General features: G+C 39.7%; 1 protein-coding gene across 2 annotated transcripts in view; it reads right to left on the reverse strand.

Moving 5' to 3' along the window:
* HERC2 (E3 ubiquitin-protein ligase HERC2) overlaps positions 1–21,005 on the reverse strand; it is a 278,100-nt gene that overhangs the window by 138,960 nt on the left and 118,135 nt on the right. Inside the window, exons 36-38 of one of the 2 annotated variants that reach the window (XM_071676733.1) lie at positions 4,331–4,393; positions 3,318–3,478; positions 1,855–2,046 (exon numbers count right to left, since the gene is read on the reverse strand). In XM_071676733.1, the coding sequence (XP_071532834.1) occupies positions 1,855–2,046; positions 3,318–3,478; positions 4,331–4,393 (416 nt within the window). The remainder of the gene's footprint in view (positions 1–1,854; positions 2,047–3,317; positions 3,479–4,330; positions 4,394–21,005) is intronic. The other variant, XM_071676734.1, reaches the window with a different exon arrangement.

Here is a 21,005-nt window from a genome sequence, read left to right on the forward strand (position 1 = left end):
ACACGCAAATATACATACCTATACATCTAAATGTACACATATATATACACACACAGATACATACATATATACCCATGCACACAATTCACACTGTCTGCCTTTATTCATTCCCATCGCCACCTCGCCACACATGGAATACCATCCCCCTACCCCCTCATGTGTGCGAGGTAGCGCTAGGAAAAGACACCAAAGGCCCCATTCGTTCACACTCAGTCTCTAGCTGTCATGCAATAATGCCCGAAACCACAGCTCCCTTTCCACATCCAGGCCCCACACAACTTTCCATGGATTACCCCAGACGCTTCACATGCCCTGATTCAATCCACTGACAGCACGTCAACCCTGGTATACCACATCGATCCCATTCACTCTATTCCTTGCCCGCCTTTCACCCTCCTGCATGTTCAGGCCCCGATCACTCAAAATCTTTTTCACTCCATCTTTCCACCTCCAATTTGGTCTCCCACTTCTCCCTGTTCCCTCCACCTCCGACACATATATCCTCTTGGTCAATCTTTCCTCACCACTCTCTCCATGTGCCCAAACCATTTCAAAACACCCTCTTCTGCTCTCTCAACCATGCTCTTTTTATTTCCACACATCTCTCTTACCCTTACATTACTTACTCGATCAAACCACCTCACACCACACATTGTCCTCAAACATCTCATTTCCAGCACATCCACCCTCCTGCGCACAACTCTATCCATAGCCCACGCCTCGCAACCATACAACATTGTTGGAACCACTACTCCTTCAAACATACCCATTTTTGCTTTCTGAGATAATGTTCTCGACTTCCACACATTCTTCAAGGCTCCCAGGATTTTCGCCCCCTCCCCCACCCTATGATTCACTTCCGCTTCCATGGTTCCATCCGCTGCCAGATCCACTCCCAGATATCTAAAACACTTTACTTCCTCCAGTTTTTCTCCATTCAAACTTACCTCCTAATTGACTTGACCCTCAACCCTACTGTACCTAATAACCTTGCTCTTATTCACATTTACTCTTAACTTTCTTCTTTCACACACTTTACCAAACTCAGTCACCAGCTTCTGCAGTTTCTCACATGAATCAGCCACCAGCGCTGTATCATCAGCGAACAACAACTGACTCCTTCCAAGCTCTCTCATCCACAACAGACTTCATACTTGCCCCTCTTTCCAAAACTCTTGCATTCACCTCCCTAACAACCCCATACATAAACAAATTAAACAACCATGGAGACATCACACCCCTACCGCAAACCTACATTAACTGAGAACCAATCACTTTCCTCTCTTCGTACACGTACACATGCCTTACATCCTCGATAAAAACTTTTCACTGCTTCTAACAACTTGCCTCCCACACCATATATTCTTAATACCTTCCACAGAGCATCTCTATCAACTCTATCATATGCCTTCTCCAGATCCATAAATGCTACATACAAATCCATTTGCTTTTCTAAGTATTTCTCACATACATTCTTCAAAGCAAACACCTGATCCACACATACTCTACCACTTCTGAAACCACACTGCTCTCTCCCAATCTCATATATATTTGCCATTTCCTGCATTGGTGAGGTAGTGCTCAAGAACAGATGACTGAGCCTTAGCAGGAAAAGTCTTCTTAGTTGACCCCCTTCCCTGTTTTTTCTTTTGAAAAAGTTAAACTGTAGGGGAGGATTTCCAGCCCCCCTGCTCACATCCCTTTCAGTCGCCTTCTACAACATGCAGGAAATACATGGGAAGAATTCTTTATCCCCTATCCCCAGGGAATGTAAATATGCCAGAAGGAACAATGAATCCTGTCTACATAATAATTCACAAAATATAAGTGGAGTGATAATGAAAATATACTTACTCGACGATAAAGAGAGGCTGGTTCTATGAAGGTCTGTGCCAAGTTAAGGAGTAAACAGACCCAAGGAGGAGTGGCTAGACTCCTACACAGTATAGGAGAACAGCCTACTGAACGAACAAGACCAAGGGTACACCATGATCGATGCTGCTCCTCCAAGAGGGGATCACGATCTTCTGACTGAGTTGTACCTGCCTAAAAGACATTACAGATATCAAAATAAGCTCTTTCAGAGTACGACTTGAAAGGTATGCTCTAAGATTCTTCTCCTAGAGAGTTTATTTCTTTTTACTTCTTTCATATTTGTTTGCAAGTATGCACATTATGAAAGTAGTGCCAGAAACAGATGAAGAAAGACCTCAATCACTCATATCCATTATCTAGCTAACATGTGTAATGCACCAAAACCACAGCTCCTTATCAACAACAAGGCCAATAGACTTTTCTTTGGTTTCCCCAAGTTGCTTCATAAGCCCAGGTTCAGTCCACTGACAGCATAAAAAAAAGCAGAACATGCATTAAATGTAAATCACCTCTTACAACTACATCAGATGGCTTAGTTGCTTTCATTTTTGGCTCTCTCTTTAATATCATTGGTCTTTAACTCTAGCAACAGGCATTACCAGACACGACCTGCATGTGGTTACACTGTGAGTGAGACATCACTTTGGCTAGGATAAATCTCTGTTTACATACAAAAAGGAATACAACCTTGTCAAAGAACTTCTAACTCCAAAGGTGTCTATCCTTTCCCTACTACTGAACACAGTGCACCCTTGAGGCTGCAGATGCCATGTAAAAGGGGCCTTTGGGTTATATATTTAATAAAAAAAATCATATCTAACCACATACACAGAGGAACTAAAAACAGCTGCCTGTGTGTATATAATACTTTCACACTTCAGATGACATTTCAAAGATATCTATACCTCACACTCTACACTCTATTTCAAGGATATTAATCACATTTTCACTCTTTAAATCTTATTTGAAGACCTTTATTTCTAAATATATCTAAATCTTTATCTGACAAATCATTACATATGGCAACCCTTGAAATTTTCACACCCACCAATTTCTTGTAGTGCAAATAGCAAATGATCTACCTGACAGCCAAGCAACATGCACACTTCTGTGAGAAATGCCTCCAGTTTTACAGATCAGTTTAAAGTCAAATCATCTTGAGAAGCATGGTAACTAAAATATTTGGGTGATTCTACATGCACAGTCTTCTTCTGAATGTCTGTAACAACAAAAATGTTAAGGCTGAGAGTAGGAGAAATCAATCATTTACAGTATTTAATTCCTGAATTTACACTTTAACTAACATGACTACAATATCATTACTGGTAAAGTAGCCAGGGTCACTATAAAAGCTTTCTGTATCATTAAAAATAATTTAAGCTTAAAATTTCATACTAAGGCTTTTAAAGCATTTTCATTCATAATTAAGGAGAATATCTAACCTGGACAATACTATGTAGTAAAGCAGCAACTGTTCGAACACTTGCTGAAGACATATTATGTGCTGTCAAGCCTGTTGATATAGTAACTGATCTTAACAGCTGCAGACATGAATCCCGAAGAACCAAGATGGGATGCTTCCGCAAACAGCTGGATTCCGTAACTGGGGAAAAAATCTTCTTTTATTGGCAGTTTATAGAAAACATTGAGACTAAGACTGCTAAGAAAAGGAGTAACATGATGTTAGAGAGGAAAAAAAGCAAAAATGGGACATATGGCCTTAGAAACTGAAAAAAAATGTTTAAATGGAAATATCATAAAGGAAATATAAACAAAAACACTTAGAAATGTGAATGATATGAGAGCTGTGTGGGTATTAATTTCTAAAAAAAAATATTGATAATAGCAAAGCTATGTGGAAATGTAATGGATGAAAAAAAATGAAATGTGAAAGAAAATATATAAACTTAGAAGTTTTCAGTCTTAAAGGATATGGTCAAGAGTAAGAATATATTTAAACAGTATGTATATAGGAGTTATGGAAGATTAACAAGACATAAAAAAAGAATTATAAAAATATCAGAGATGCATGAAGCTGCTGAGAAAGTAAAAATGCTGGTGCTGAGATAACTGAATAATAGATTGCTTGCACAAGCAGGCCACTGGAAGCCCTACCATGGAAGAGGTATTTGGTGATAAAAAATTCATATAGCATTTTCTTTTTTTTTTTTTTTGCCACATCCATACTGCCCTCTAAACTGGCGTCCCATCACAAACTTTAAAATAGTTTCTATCTCCTACTGCTTTGTGTTATCAATTCTCTTCCTCCAACACTCACTCTCATCCTACCTACCTACTTTACTTGACTGGCTGGGTGTAACCTTAGTCTATTCAAATCTTAATACCTCCAACTCATATACAGCAAGCAAAATGGAACTGCTTCACCTGTATGACAAGAAGCTAACATGCAAAATTTTTGGCAAATTTTCAAGCACTGCTGCTGGGTCTCACATACCAGAATGTGCGGAGATATGTCGTGACTGAAGTGTTTGGAGAAGGTTCCGCATGGACCACAATGCTTTAAATATAGAAAATGCCTCTTGTGACTATAATTCAAGATCAAACATGCTGTAAACTCAACAGTGCTTGTATAAAAAACAAGAGTCTTTAATCAAATGTTAAACTACTGCAAGAATAGAAGATGTAAAACATGACTGAACAGACCAGTGCAGCAGAATTTTAGAATCTGCAGTTATCACAGCCAATGAAAAAATAATCTGATTACAATGATTCCTTTTGCTGCAAAACTGCTTACACAAGAACAGCATGGGTGAAAAAACATTTTGCTGACTGAATTTGATCATACATATAGCAATCTGAAACATCACTATATTAACGTGATGAAAGACAAAAGTGGCTGAATATGCATGGTATATTCTACCAAAAGAGACAACTTTCAGAAATATCATGCAAAGTTTAAAAGTGTATGGGATTTATTTCTACCAATCAACCAATTAATGAATCATTGAGTAAATGAGTTCCAATCTACATAAGCATGATGATTTTTGTTGCTGTCAAATACCCTGCTGACAAAGCTCACATTCACTTTGATTTTCAGTGACATCTGAGATCTTGATAGTTACATACAATGCATACAGCTCCTTAAATTAAGTATTCTGCTCACTCATAGTGTAAAAATTCCTTCATGAAATCACTCATCAAAAACAGTTAAAACCTTTACACCACAAATGAATTATACGTTAAAAGATGCAAGATTTGAGTGTAAGTTGAATATGAATTAAAGTGATCTCTTTCCAAATGATAGTGCAAACAAAAGATATGTGATGGAAAAATCAGATATAAGTATGACAAAAAAGTTGCTGATTTTGTTTGATTTAATATGAAAAATGAAAAAGACTGAAATGATGGAATAAATGAAATATGGAAGTCTCAACATTCTATACTCTTAATCTTTAGTTTATATGTTATTTCTTTAGATGAATTACTCATAGTTTCATACCATCAACCATACTTAGATGATGAACTTTCTGATATAATTTCTGGGAGTCAACAACAAAAAAGTAAATTCTGCTGCACTGGAAATCTGAATGCTACAAGTCTATAACATTACTGAACTTGATTCTGTATATTACAAGCAGTAAGAAAAGACAGGTCAAGTAAAATATTTCTTATTGTTCACTATTATAAGTGATGATCACATTACACAAACAAATACATTTGTTCTTGAGCAAGTGTAAGTTTTGAAATAGGTTAAACATTATATTACTGAAAACAGTTTGAAATATATCAAGAGATCTACATGTGTCTCACTCTCAAATGTAAAAATGAAGGCTGTGAAATATTCTTTTACTGCAGGCCTTGCAGGAATCCAATGCTGTTGATTTACATTCTAGGAAATCAAGAACAGAGCATTCTTGAGGTATAAAACATAATCCATGATAATTACTCAACTGTGATAAAAGATTCAACAAAATCTGAGCTTTCACTCTATTTTTCTAAATGATCTATCAACTTACACAGAAATGTAAAATAATATACAAAGTAGGTTAAGAATATCCAGTGCCACAAACCTGGATTTTTGGTTAAGAGTATATTCAAGCCATAGTCAGTACATCATTACTGTAAGCCCTGTGTACTATATGGAGAAAAGCAATTGGAAAAGAACTAGCAAGATCAGTTTCCATACCATGACAAAAGGCAGTTGCAAAGACCTTTGTTATTAACAGTCAGTTCACATCAGGTATTAAACCATTGTTAAATGCCAATCAACTGACTACTTAAAAGAGTTACACTTTCTCCAAATAATTAGCCTCTAAAATCTGCTAAAAAGAATTCAAAGTGCCTAAACTCTGCCTATCACAAAACTAAAAAAGGCAACCAATCAGTAACCAGGGTAACATTATCTAAAGGCTGTTATCCCCATCTCCTACATCCCTAACCTATACTGCCCCACACCAGATGAAGCAAACAACAATATTTATGATAATCTATAGATGTCATTTCACACACAAACTTTCAAAGGAAGGGCAGCATGGAGAGCTGTTTCCATAGTTACTCAGTATCAAGGTACAAATGCTAAACTGTCTGCTCTCTACTTAAATAAAAGGTACAGAGACGAATGCCCATATCAAAGTCCTTTGTGTCTAGGAACAACCACATAAAAGATTCAATAAGGGAAACCAAATGGTATCGAGACCTTCATACAGCGATATGCTTTGTTGATTCCACTAACATTAATGATATATAATTCTAAAGATCCTCCAACTGTAAGCTCTGGAGAATATTAGGTTACTGAACAGTACATGATCTCTCTCTCTCTCTCTCTCTCTCTCTCTCTCTCTCTCTATATATATATTTTTTTTTTTTTTGGCTTTGTCGCTGTCTCCCGCGTTTGCGAGGTAACGCAAGGAAACAGACGAAAGAAATGGCCCAACCCACCCCCATACACATGTACATACATACGTCCACACACGCAAATATACATACCTACACAGCTTTCCATGGTTTACCCCAGTCGCTTCACATGCCTTGATTCAATCCACTGACAGCACGTCAACCCCGGTATACCACATCGCTCCAAATCACTCTATTCCTTGCCCTCCTTTCACCCTCCTGCATGTTCAGGCCCCGATCACACAAAATCTTTTTCACTCCATCTTTCCACCTCCAATTTGGTCTCCCTCTTCTCCTCGTTCCCTCCACCTCCGACACATATATCCTCTTGGTCAATCTTTCCTCACTCATTCTCTCCATGTGCCCGAACCATTTCAAAACACCCTCTTCTGCTCTCTCAACCACGCTCTTTTTATTTCCACACATCTCTCTTACCCTTACGTTACTTACTCGATCAAACCACCTCACACCACACATTGTCCTCAAACATCTCATTTCCAGCACATCCATCCTCCTGCGCACAACTCTATCCATAGCCCACGCCTCGCAACCATACAACATTGTTGGAACCACTATTCCTTCAAACATACCCATTTTTGCTTTCCGAGATAATGTTCTCGAATTCCACACATTCTTCAAGGCTCCCAGAATTTTCGCCCCCTCCCCCACCCTATGATCCACTTCCGCTTCCATGGTTCCATCCGCTGCCAGATCCACTCCCAGATATCTAAAACACTTTACTTCCTCCAGTTTTTCTCCATTCAAACTCACCTCCCAACTGACTTGACCCTCAACCCTACTGTACCTAATAACCTTGCTCTTATTCACATTTACTCTTAACTTTCTTCTTTCACACACTTTACCAAACTCAGTCACCAGCTTCTGCAGTTTCTCACATGAATCAGCCACCAGCGCTGTATCATCAGCGAACAACAACTGACTCACTTCCCAAGCTCTCTCATCCCCAACAGACTTCATACTTGCCCCTCTTTCCAAAACTCTTGCATTCATCTCCCTAACAACCCCATCCATAAACAAATTAAACAACCATGGAGACATCACACACCCCTGCTGCAAACCTACATTCACTGAGAACCAGTCACTTTCCTCTCTTCCTACACGTACACATGCCTTACATCCTCGATAAAAACTTTTCACTGCTTCTAACAACTTGCCTCCCACACCATATATTCTTAATACCTTCCACAGAGCATCTCTATCAACTCTATCATATGCCTTCTCCAGATCCATAAATGCTACATACAAATCCATTTGCTTTTCTAAGTATTTCTCACATACATTCTTCAAAGCAAACACCTGATCCACACATCCTCTACCACTTCTGAAACCACACTGCTCTTCCCCAATCTGATGCTCTGTACATGCCTTCACCCTCTCAATCAATACCCTCCCATATAATTTACCAGGAATACTCAACAGACTTTTTTTTTTTTTTTCATACTATTCGCTATTTCCCGCGATAGCGAGGTAGCGTTAAGAACAGAGGACTGGGCCTTTGAGGGAATATCCTCACCTGGCCCTCTTCTCTGTTCCTTCTTTTGGAAAATAAAAAAAAAAAAAAAAAAAAAAAAAAAAAGAGAGAGGGGAGGATTTCCAGCCCCCCGCTCCCTTCCCTTTTAGTCGCCTTCTACGACACGCAGGGAATACGTGGGAAGTATTCTTTCTCCCCTATCCCCAGGGAATAAAGAAACTTATACCTCTGTAATTTGAGCACTCACTCTTATCCCCTTTGCCTTTGTACAATGGCACTATGCACGCATTCCGCCAATCCTCAGGCACCTCACCATGAGTCATACATACATTAAATAACCTTACCAACCAGTCAACAATACAGTCACCCCTTTTTTAATAAATTCCACTGCAATACCATCCAAACCTGCTGCCTTGCCGGCTTTCATCTTCCGCAAAGCTTTCACTACCTCCTCTCTGTTTACCAAATCATTTTCCCTAACCCTCTCACTTTGCACACCACCTCGACCAACGACCTATATCTGCCACTCTATCATCAAACACATTCAACAAACCTTCAAAATACTCACTCCATCTCCTTCTCACATCACCACTACTTGTTATCACCTCCCCGTTTGCGCCCTTCACTGAAGTTCCAATTTGCTTCCTTGTCTTACGCACTTTATTTACCTCCTTCCAGAACATCTTTTTATTCTCCCTAAAATTTAATGATACTCTCTCACCCCAACTCTCATTTGCCCTTTCTTTCACCTCTTGCACCTTCCTCTTGACCTCCTGTCTCTTTCTTTTATACATCTCCCACTCAATTGCATTTTTTCCCTGCAAAAATCGTCTAAATGCCTCTCCCTTGTCTTTCACTAATACTCTTACTTCTTCATCCCACCACTCACTACCCTTTCTAATCAACCCACCTCCCACTCTTCTCATGCCACAAGCATCTTTTGCGCAATCCATCACTGATTCCCTAAATACATCCCATTCCTCCCCCACTCCCCTTACTTCCATTGTTCTCACCTTTTTCCATTCTGTACTCATTCTCTCCTGGTACTTCCTCACACAGGTCTCCTTCCCAAGCTCACTTACTCTCACCACCCTCTTCACCCCAACATTCACTCTTCTTTTCTGAAAACCCATACAAATCTTCACCTTAGCCTCCACAAGATAATGATCAGACATCCCTCCAGTTGCACCTTTCAGCACATTAACATCCAAAAGTCTCTCTTTCGCACGCCTGTCAATTAACACGTAATCCAATAACGCTCTCTGGCCATCTCTCCTACTTACATAAGTATATATATATATATATATATATATATATATATATATATATATATATATATTTTTTTTTTTTTTTTTTTCATACTATTCGCCATTTCCCGCATTAGCGAGGTAGCGTTGAGAACAGAGGACTGGGCCCTTGAGGGAATATCCTCACCTGGGCCCCTTCTCTGTTCCCTCTTTTGGAAAATTAAAAAAAAAAGTGAGAGGGGAGGATTTCCAGCCCCCCGCTCCCTCCCCCTTTTAGTCGCCTTCTACGACACGCAGGGAATACGTGGGAAGTATTCTTTCTCCCCTATCCCCAGGGATAAGTATATATATATATATATATATATATATATATATATTTTTTTTTTCAAACTATTCGCCATTTCCCGCATTAGCGAGGTAGCGTTAAGAACAGAGGACTGGGCCTTTTTCGGAATATCCTCACCTGGCCCCCTCTGTTCCTTCTTTTGGAAAATTAAAAAAAAACGAGAGGGGAGGATTTCCAGCCCCCCGCTCCCTCCCCTTTTAGTCGCCTTCTACGACACGCAGGGAATACGTGGGAAGTATTCTTAATCCCCTATCCCCAGGGATATATATATATATATATATATATATAGACTGGGGTGTCTAAATGTGTGTGGATGTAACCAAGATGTGAAAAAATGAGAAAGAGGTAGTATGTTTGAGGAAAGGAACCTGGATGTTTTGGCTCTGAGTGAAATGAAGCTCAATGGTAAAGGGGAAGAGTGGTTTGGGAATGTCTTGGGAGTAAAGTCAGGGGTTAGTGAGAGGACAAGAGCAAGGGAAGGAGTAGCAGTACTCCTGAAACAGGAGTTGTGGAAGTATGTGATAGAATGTAAGAAAGTAAATTCTCGATTAATATGGGTAAAACTGAAAGTTGATGGAGAGAGATGGGTGATTATTGGTGCATATGCACCTGGGCATGAGAAGAAAGATCATGAGAGGCAAGTGTTTTGGGAGCAGCTGAATGAGTGTGTTAGTGGTTTTGATGCACGAGACCGGGTTATAGTGATGGGTGATTTGAATGCAAAGGTGAGTAATGTGGCAGTTGAGGGAATAATTGGTATACATGGGGTGTTCAGTGTCGTAAATGGAAATGGTGAAGAGCTTGTAGATTTATGTGCTGAAAAAGGACTGGTGATTGGGAATACCTGGTTTAAAAAGCGAGATATACATAAGTATACATATGTAAGTAGGAGAGATGGCCAGAGAGCGTTATTGGATTACGTGTTAATTGACAGGCGCGGGAAAGAGAGACTTTTGGATGTTAATGTGCTGAGAGGTGCAACTGGAGGGATGTCTGATCATTATCTTGTGAAGGCTAAAGTGAAGATTTGTATGGGTTTTCAGAAAAGAAGAGTGAATGTTGGGGTGAAGAGGGTGGTGAGAGTAAGTGAGCCTGGGAAGGAGACTTGTGTGAGGAAGTACCAGGAGAGACTGAGTACAGAATGGAAAAAGGTGAGAACAATGGAAGTAAGAGGAGTGGGGGAGGAATGGGATGTATTTAGGGAATCAGTGATGGATTGCGCAAAAGATGCTTGTGGCATGAGAAGCGTGGGAGGTGGGTTGATTAGAAAGGGTAGTGAGTGGTGGGATGAAGAAGTAAGATTATTAGTGAAAGAGAAGAGAGAGGCATTTGGACGATTTTTGCAGGGAAAAAATACAATTGAGTGGGAGATGTATAAAAGAAAGAGACAGGAGGTCAAGAGAAAGGTGCAAGAGGTGAAAAAGAGGGCAAATGAGAGTTGGGGTAAGAGAGTATCATTAAATTTTAGGGAGAATAAAAAGATGCTCTCGAAGGAGGTAAATACAGTGCGTAAGACAAGGGAGCAAATGGGAACTTCAGTGAAGGGCGCAAATGGGGAGGTGATAACAAGTAGTGGTGATGTGAGAAGGAGATGGGTGAGTATTTTGAAGGTTTGTTGAATGTGTTTGATGATAGAGTGGCAGATATAGGGTGTTTTGGTCGAGGTGGTGTGCAAAGTGAGAGGGTTAGGGAAAATGATTTGGTAAACAGAGAAGAGGTAGTAAAAGCTTTGCGGAAGATGAAAGCCGGCAAGGCAGCAGGTTTGGATGGTATTGCAGTGGAATTTATTAAAAAAGGGGGTGACTGTATTGTTGACTGGTTGGTAAGGTTATTTAATGTATGTATGACTCATGGTGAGGTGCCTGAGGATTGGCGGAATGCGTGCATAGTGCTATTGTACAAAGGCAAAGGGGATAAGAGTGAGTGCTCAAATTACAGAGGTATAAGTTTGTTGGGTATTCCTGGTAAATTATATGGGAGGGTATTGATTGAGAGGGTGAAGGCATGCACAGAGCATCAGATTGGGGAAGAGCAGTGTGGTTTCAGAAGTGGTAGAGGATGTGTGGATCAGGTGTTTGCTTTGAAGAATGTATGTGAGAAATACTTAGAAAAGCAAATGGATTTGTATGTAGCATTTATGGATCTGGAGAAGGCATATGATAGAGTTGATAGAGATGCTCTGTGGAAGGTACTAAGAATATATGGTGTGGGAGGCAAGTTGTTAAAAGCAGTGAAAAGTTTTTATCGAGGATGTAAGGCATGTGTACGTGTAGGAAGAAAGGAAAGTGATTGGTTCTCAGTGAATGTAGGTTTGCGGCAGGGGTGTGTGATGTCTCCATGGTTGTTTAATTTGTTTATGGATGGGGTTGTTAGGGAGGTGAATGTAAGAGTTTTGGAAAGAGGGGCAAGTATGAAGTCTGTTGGGGATGAGAGAGCTTGGGAAGTGAGTCAGTTGTTGTTCGCTGATGATACAGCGCTGGTGGCTGATTCATGTGAGAAACTGCAGAAGCTGGTGACTGAGTTTGGTAAAGTGTGTGAAAGAAGAAAGTTAAGAGTAAATGTGAATAAGAGCAAGGTTATTAGGTACAGTAGGGTTGAGGGTCAAGTCAATTGGGAGGTAAGTTTGAATGGAGAAAAACTGGAGGAAGTAAAGTGTTTTAGATATCTGGGAGTGGATCTGGCAGCGGATGGAACCATGGAAGCGGAAGTGAATCATACGGTGGGGGAGGGGCCGAAAATCCTGGGAGCCTTGAAGAATGTGTGGAAGTCGAGAACATTATCTCGGAAAGCAAAAATGAGTATGTTTGAAGGAATAATGGTTCCAACAATGTTGTATGGTTGCGAGGCGTGGGCTATGGATAGAGTTGTGCGCAGGAGGGTGGATGTGCTGGAAATGAGATGTTTGAGGACAATGTGTGGTGTGAGGTGGTTTGATCGAGTAAGTAACGTAAGGGTAAGAGAGATGTGTGGAAATAAAAAGAGCGTGGGTGAGAGAGCAGAAGAGGGTGTTTTGAAATGGTTTGGGCACATGGAGAGAATGAGTGAGGAAAGATTGACCAAGAGGATATATGTGTCAGAGGTGGAGGGAACGAGGAGAAGTGGGAGACCAAATTGGAGGTGGAAAGATGGAGCGAAAAAGATTTTGTGTGATCGGGGCCTGAACATGCAGGAGGTGGAAAGGCGGGCAAGGAATAGAGTGAATTGGATCGATGTGGTATACCGGGGTTGACGTGCTGTCAGTGGATTGAATCAGGGCATGTGAAGCGTCTGGGGTAAACCATGGAAAGCTGTGTAGGTATGTATATTTGCGTGTGTGGACGTATGTATATACATGTGTATGGGGGTGGGTTGGGCCATTTCTTTCGTCTGTTTCCTTGTGCTACCTCGCAAACGCGGGAGACAGCGACAAAGCAAAAAAAAAAAAAAAAAAAAAAATGGTTCATGTACATACGTAGGGGTGGTCCCAGTTGTACAACATGCATGTGTCAGACTAGAAGGGTTAAGTAACCTTGGTGATATTTTCAAACCACTCACATTTACTAGTGAAATATCCCACTAGCTTTAACTCCATTATTAAAGCTCTTGACTATAGTCTTCCATCTCATCAAAGAGATTTATTAATTTCCAAAGTAGTGTTCTTTTCTAATTATATACTCCAATGACAATCTTATTTTTGTTCATATTTCTTCTGTGCCATATCTACAGAGAGTTCAGATATCTTTTTGTATGGACACTTACAGTCTTTCCATACACCTTATTAACAGTGCAGTCAGGATTTTCCTTGACCTTTTACAGCAGATCAGTTGCTGCTTTTGAAATTTGATTCATGATCAATTTGCCAAGCTACCACTCATGCTTTTCATATTCATTAGCTGCAATGCTTTTCATATTCATTAGCTACTGTTTTACCTCCACTCTTCATCACCACCCCATCCACACCACTTGTTTTAAGTAAAATGAGAAGATGGCCCAAGATTTTCATGCCCAAGATTTTCATACCCAAGATTTTCATTTGGGTGACAGGGAAGGAAAGAATGTTTCTTTCTCATCCACAAGAAATGCACATCTTAACATTAGATACCAGCACTGAATATATTGAGAATTCAAATTGAAGGAGTAAAATACACATTGTTTTTGGCTTTTTTCCTTACAGCTTATTGCCTTTTTATAAGTATTGTAATGTTCACTGCATAATTCACCTTTAATCTTTGAAAAACCTATTATGAACATCATCTGTGTTTGATATTAACATATCCAGTGCAAAGGATTATTTTAATACATTTATATGTGGAGTGTTTAGATAATGACACTGTTAAAGTTGTGAAATTTAACCCAGCTACAGCCAGACACTACTGCAGTAGGCTTAGCTGATTTCTTTCTTTTTTTATCTTTTTTAATCAGTCTAACAAGTTTAGAGTATTTTCCCTTTTTGCTTTGCACAGCGAGCATTTTTTCTCCTGGCATAATGAGCATTTTCTCTCCTGGCGTTGTAATGTTTTGTGAGTGCAAAAATTTGATGAAATTTTTGAAAGAGGCTACAAAACCACATAGATTTATGCGGTTAATAGAGACTGAGACTGGGGAGTGAAATCCACCCCTTGGTACTCCAGAAGCCATAGGTATGGGTGGCCTTGTCACACATGGGTTACATTTTTGGTTGTTTGCATCAGGTCAGTCAAAGATTAATCAATGTCAGCTTATCAAGAGGCTGCTTGGAATTTTGATCTGTGTAAATTTGTGTTGCATATACAAAATTTTCATTGTCCCAAATAGGGACGTAATAGTTTATTAGCAAATTTTGTGATGGTTTTGGCCATTACTTTAAATTTCACCTAACCCAAGACATTCTTCAGTGCCTTTAGAAACCTTTAATTGTGGATGATTGAATTATAAGTTCTCAGTAAAAGCTTATCTTATTCATAGTCTTTGGAAAAATTATTGCCAAGTTGAAGAGTCACAACTCTATCCATAGCCCATGCCTCGCAACCATACAACATTGTTGGAACCACTATTCCTTCAAACATACCCATTTTTGCTTTCCGAGATAATGTTCTCGACTTCCACACATTCTTCAACGCTCCCAGAACTTTCGCCCCCTCCCCCACCCTATGATTCACTTCCGCTTCCATGGTTCCATCCACTGCCAGATCCACTCCCAGATATCTAAAACACTTTACTTCCTCCAGTTTTTCTCCATTCAAACTTACCTCCCAATTGACTTGTCCCTCAACCCTACTATATCTAATAACCTTGCTCTTATTCACATTTACTCTCAGCTTTCTTCTTTCACACACTTTACCAAACTCAGTCACCAGCTTCTGCAGTTTCTCACACGAATCAGCCACCAGCGCTGTAACATCAGCGTACAACAACTGACTCACTTCCCAAGCTCTCTCATCCACAACAGACTGCATACTTGCCCCTCTTTCCAAAACTCTTGCATTCACCTCCCTAACAACCCCATCCATAAGCAAATTAAACAACCATGGAGACATCACACACCCCTGCCGCAAACCTACATTCACTGAGAACCAATCACTTTCCTCTCTTCCTACACATACACATGCCTTACATCCTCGATAAAAACTTTTCACTGCTTCTAACAACTTGCCTCCCAGACCATATATTCTTAATACCTTCCACAGAGCATCTCTATCAACTCTATCACATGCCTTCTCCAGATCCATAAATGCTACATACAAATCCATTTGCTTTTCTAAGTATTTCTCACATACATTCTTCAAAGCAAACACCTGATCCACACATCCTCTACCACTTCTGAAACCACACTGCTCATCCCCAATCTGATGCTCTGTACATGCCTTCACCCTCTCAATCAATACCCTCCCAAACACTTTCCCAGGAATACTCAACAAACTTATACCTCTGTAATTTGAGCACTCACTTTTATCCCCTTTGCCTTTGTACAATGGCACTATGCAAGCATTCCGCCAATCCTCAGGAACCTCACCTTGAGTCATACATACATTAAATAACCTTACCAACCAGTCAACAATACAGTCACCCCCCTTTTTAATAAATTCCACTGCAATACCATCCAAACCCGCTGCCTTGCTGGCTTTCATCTTCCGCAAAGCTTTTACTACCTCTTCTCTGTTTACCAAATCATTCTCCCCAACCCTCTCACTTTGCACACCACCTTGACCAAAACACCCTACATCTGCCACTCTATCATCAAACACATTCAACAAACCTTCAAAATACTCACTCCATCTCCTTCTCACATCACCACTACTTGTTATCACCTCCCCATTAGCCACTTCACTGAAGTTCCCATTGATTCCCTTGTCTTACACACTTTATCTACCTCCTTCCAAAACATCTCTTTATTCTCCCTAAAATTTAATGATACTCTCTCACCCCAACTCTCATTTCCCTCTTTTTCACCTCTTGCACCTTTCTCTTGACCTCCTGCCTCTTTCTTTTATACATCTCCCACTCATTTGCATTATTTCCCTGCAAAAATCGTCCAAATGCCTCTCTCTTCTCTTTCACTAATAATCTCACTTCTTCATCCCACCACTCACTACCTCTACCCACCTCCCATGCTTCTCATGCCACAAGCATCTTTTGTGCAAGCCATCACTGCTTCCCTAAATACATCCCATTCCTCCCCCTCTCCCCTTACCTCCTTTGTTCTCACCTTTTTCCATTCTGTAATCAGTCACTCCAGGTACTTCCTCACACAAGTCTCCTTCCCAAGCTCACTTACTCTTACCGCTCTCTTCACCCCAACATTCTCTCTTCTTTTCTGAAAACCTCTACAAATCTTCACCTTCGCCTCTACAAGATAATGATCAGACATCCCTCCAGTTGCACCTCTCAGCACATTAACATCCAAAAGTCTCTCTTTAGCACGCGTATCAATTAACACGTAATCCAATAACGCTCTCTGGCCATCTCTCCTACTTACATACGTATACTTATGTATATCTCTCTTTTTAAACCAGGTATTCCCAATCATCAGTCCTTTCTCAGCACATAAATCTACAAGCTCTTCACCATTTCCATTTACAACACTGAACACACCATGTACACCAATTATTCCCTCAACTGCCACATTACTCACCTTTGCATTCAAATCACCCATCACTATAACCCAGTCCATGCATCAAAACTATTAACACACTCACTCAGCTGGTCCCAGAACACTTGCCTCTCATGATCTTTCTCTCATGCCCAGGTGCATATGCACCAATAATCACCCATCTCTCTCCATCCACTTTCAGTTTTACCCATATCCATCTACAGTTTACTGTCTTATATGCTATCACAAACTCCCACCACTCATGTTTCAGGAGTAGTGCTACTCCTTCCTTTGCTCTTGTCGTCTCACTAACCCCTGACTTTACTCCCAAGACATTCCCAAACCACTCTTCCCCTTTACCCTTGAGCTTCGTTTCACTCAGAGCCAAAACAGCCAGGTTCCTTTCCTCAAACATACTACCTATCTCTCCTTTTTCTCATCTTGGTTACATCCACACATTTAGTCACCCCAATCTGAGCCTTCAAGGAGGATGAGCACTCCCCATGTGACTCCTTCTTCTGTTTCCCCTTTTAGAAAGTTATTTTTAGAAAAAACATTAGGCTGTAGGGAATGCAAAAACATACCAAGCTTAGAAATGAAAAGGCTTATGTCTCTGAGGAAGTTAAGAATTAAGAAAAGAGTGTGATGAGGTGATTCTGAAGAACAGCTGACGTAACTGAAGTAAATGGGAACCTTTTCCAGTTACACAAAGACAATGCAGTTCTAACAACTGATTCTGAAGAAAAATTCAATGAAATGGTACTGGTGATATATGTTGGAGAAGGCTATTCACTATCTAAATGATCAACACGGGCAGTCTCAGTTCCACTCTGTTTACATCATGCTGTAAACAGAGCGCAACTCTTCGCTGCAAATCCTTGTAGTAGGATGAGGTGATAATACCGCATGAGGGCCTAAACAAACAAATAAAAAAGACATTAGAAGCACTACCAAAGACAACGTTAATACAAGGCTTGGGTTCATATGCTGGTCACTTCAGGCAACGGAGATTGCTGTGAACGAGTGGAGGCAGCAGGACAAGTGATCCAATCAGATAGCAACATGCCAAGGTGTCCAACCAGGTGACAATCACTTGCTGGGGAATATGGCCCAGCCAAATGCTGGAATCAGTATCTTCAGAGGAAGACCACTGAATGTTCGAAATGTTGAGGTATGTCTCAGCTCTAAATCATTTGTTTCCATACCATCCTGTTTTCCATGACTCATTACGCTTATGCAATTATTCTAAAATCCAAAAAAAATCCAAAATCTGAAACACTTCTGGTTCAAGGCATTTCGCATAAGGGATACTCAACCTGTATTAACAAGAGCCTTGACTACAAGAAGCACATTGATCAGACAGTGCTTTTAAGCCACAAAAAATGAGTGGTATGATAACGAGAACTCTCATGACAAAAAACAGGAAGCTAACCGTGAAACTGTCCCAAAAGAATACTACTGTGTTGTATGGCCACCAGTTACCATGAAACTGTCCAAATTGAATACTACTGTGTCGTATGGTCACCAGGTAAACAGATGGAAATAAACAAATAGGAGAGAATACAGAAACACTTCATAAGCAAAAGTGATGGTCTGCAGCATATGAATCTCTAGAAAAAGCTGAAAGAACTTGAACTCTACACTATAGAAAGAAGAAGATAGAGAATTATAATAATATATGCATGAGAGCAAATAGAAGGCATAAAGAATAATGTTTCAATGTGGAAGCATTTCAGCAAGAAAGATTCAGATTGGAAATAATTCCTGGGAACATACCAAAAGTATATATGATGAAATTACAGTATATGCATGTCCTGCAAAAAAAGGTTCAAAGATATTCAATGCAATACTATGTTAAATAAGAGACATGCAAGGAGTAACCATAGAAACATTTAAAAAGAACCTTAGACTCACAGCTGAAGTCAATCCCTGATAATCTGATCTGATGCTGCGGAACTTGTAAAGTGCTGGAACCTAATGGCTATTCAGCACAGTTTAACATGAAGATATGTTAAAACTAGAAACTTTTCACAAACAATAATATAATATAGCCTTTAAAAGATATCCATTAAGTTTAAACTATATGTATGAAATTATACATTCTAGTTTCTTTTGAAAAAATTTCTCAATTTACATCTATCTTCCTTTCATTATTATAATAATATAACCTCAGGACCAATTCTCTAGGGGTTTCTGCAATTTCAAGGCTGTGTTAGAGTTGTAGGGGAAGGAGGAACTCCTTTGGGGCGAGAAGTTTTCGACAAGATTGTACTTCAATAATACAACCTCAATGAAGGTGACTTTTCACTAACAAAGTAACCTCAAGCAGGCCGAGTCCAGTAATGTCTTCCCTCCACTGTTATTATATCATTCATATTTGACTGAGACATCCATATTACTGAAATTCAGGTAATATATGTTTAAAGGTAATACTGCAATTGCTGTCTATCCATATCTTTGATGCCCATTCTCTTTGGAAACTCCCAGAAAGGGGTAGCCATGGCAGAGTCTCTGTAACTGTTGAACTCCAGTGCTGCAATTGCAGGTATCAGCTATTGGGTCAGGTCTCCTATCCATGAAAAAACCATGGGTCAACATAGTATGACCAATCTTCAGATGACAACTTCCTTAAAATGACAGTTCCATTTCCAGAGAAATGAAACACTTTAATGCCTTTCTTTATCCATCATCTGTAGTTTGATATATTTTGGGACTTCCAAACCCCATCTAGCTTGCCATCTACATTCGATATCTATTCTCCTCATAAAAGTATAACTCTTGCGTACAGATTACTAGCCTTAACTGCTTTACTCTCACAGCATCTTTTCTTTTTTTTATTAGCACTAATGACATGTCCTCAAAACCAGCAAATTTCTACAGTCTTGTAATCTAATCTTGGACTTTCATAACTACAGGATGCCTTTCAGCATAGTGTGATATGGTTTGGAGAGCACTCTGGAAATCAGAGTGGACTATAAACTAAATTTTTGGAAACTGCTCATCTAATCTAAGTTCAGCCTTAATACCATAAAATTCCGCAGTAAATATCCAAAATTCTATAAGCAGTTTTGATCTATGAGGTTCTTCTGCAATAAATATGGTGAAGTCTACACCTTCATTACATTATGAGCCCCCAATAAATACCTTTATCTACTTTGCATGAACATTATTATGCTGAGGGAATTTACTTCATTACAGAAACAATGTTACTTTTTGTTGATCTAATCCAGTTCCACCAAAGTTTGATCTTAGGAACTTTCCAAGGAAAGAACCTAGCAAAAACCAAGCTCTCAAACTGGTTTAAACCCAAACCACCCTCATGAATGGGATTTTTTTTCATTCTAACCTTAAAAGGTTTACAGACTTTTGGATGTTAATCAAGTACCTGAGTCCTCTCAAAGGCAAAACTATACTTTTACCCTAAATAGACACTTTAAGCCAAGTTCCTCACATTTTAAATGCAGAGGGAGCTTGCCTCAATTTGCATACCATCCCTGATGAACATCAAATTGCTAATTCTGCAAAAGGAGTAGCAGCCACGAGAGAAGCTCAAGTCAACAAATAAGACATGCAGTGAGTGCTATGCACTAGCCCTGCCATTCCTGCAAACTCTCATTGTAGGCATCTTTGGGTCAGAATGTACACTTTCTCTAGAGACAGTCAGCATAAGTTCGCTAGGTGACAGCCAGCAAGGGATGTGCCAGAAGACCAAACCTTGTTCATAATCATCATTCAATCCTTGCCTTGCCACCACTTTGCACCACCACCGTATCACAATCATGCCTTTAACAAATGAAAATTCACTCTTCCACAGCTATTTCTATAATCTAATAATTGACTAAGTTACTTTTAAGAGTAGTATGAATCACAAAGAAAAAGTAACGCACAATGGAGAAAGAGTGCAAAAAAAACTTAGGTACACGATGGAATGAAACACAATAGTTTTGTGAAACAAAAATCCCTACTTAAGTTGCATAACCAGACAGATACTTCTTCTCACATCACTTTAACATGGACAACAACAGCTTCATCAGTTTCATCTCTTCTTATGGGTCTATACACCTGATAAAAGCTGTTATCAGATTCTCACCCATAGTAGTTTCCTAAACCCTCTTGTATTTATCTAGCCATAGGTTCTCACCT

This window comes from Panulirus ornatus, chromosome 23 (assembly GCF_036320965.1).
Source record: "Panulirus ornatus isolate Po-2019 chromosome 23, ASM3632096v1, whole genome shotgun sequence".
NCBI classification, from domain to species: domain Eukaryota; kingdom Metazoa; phylum Arthropoda; class Malacostraca; order Decapoda; family Palinuridae; genus Panulirus; species Panulirus ornatus.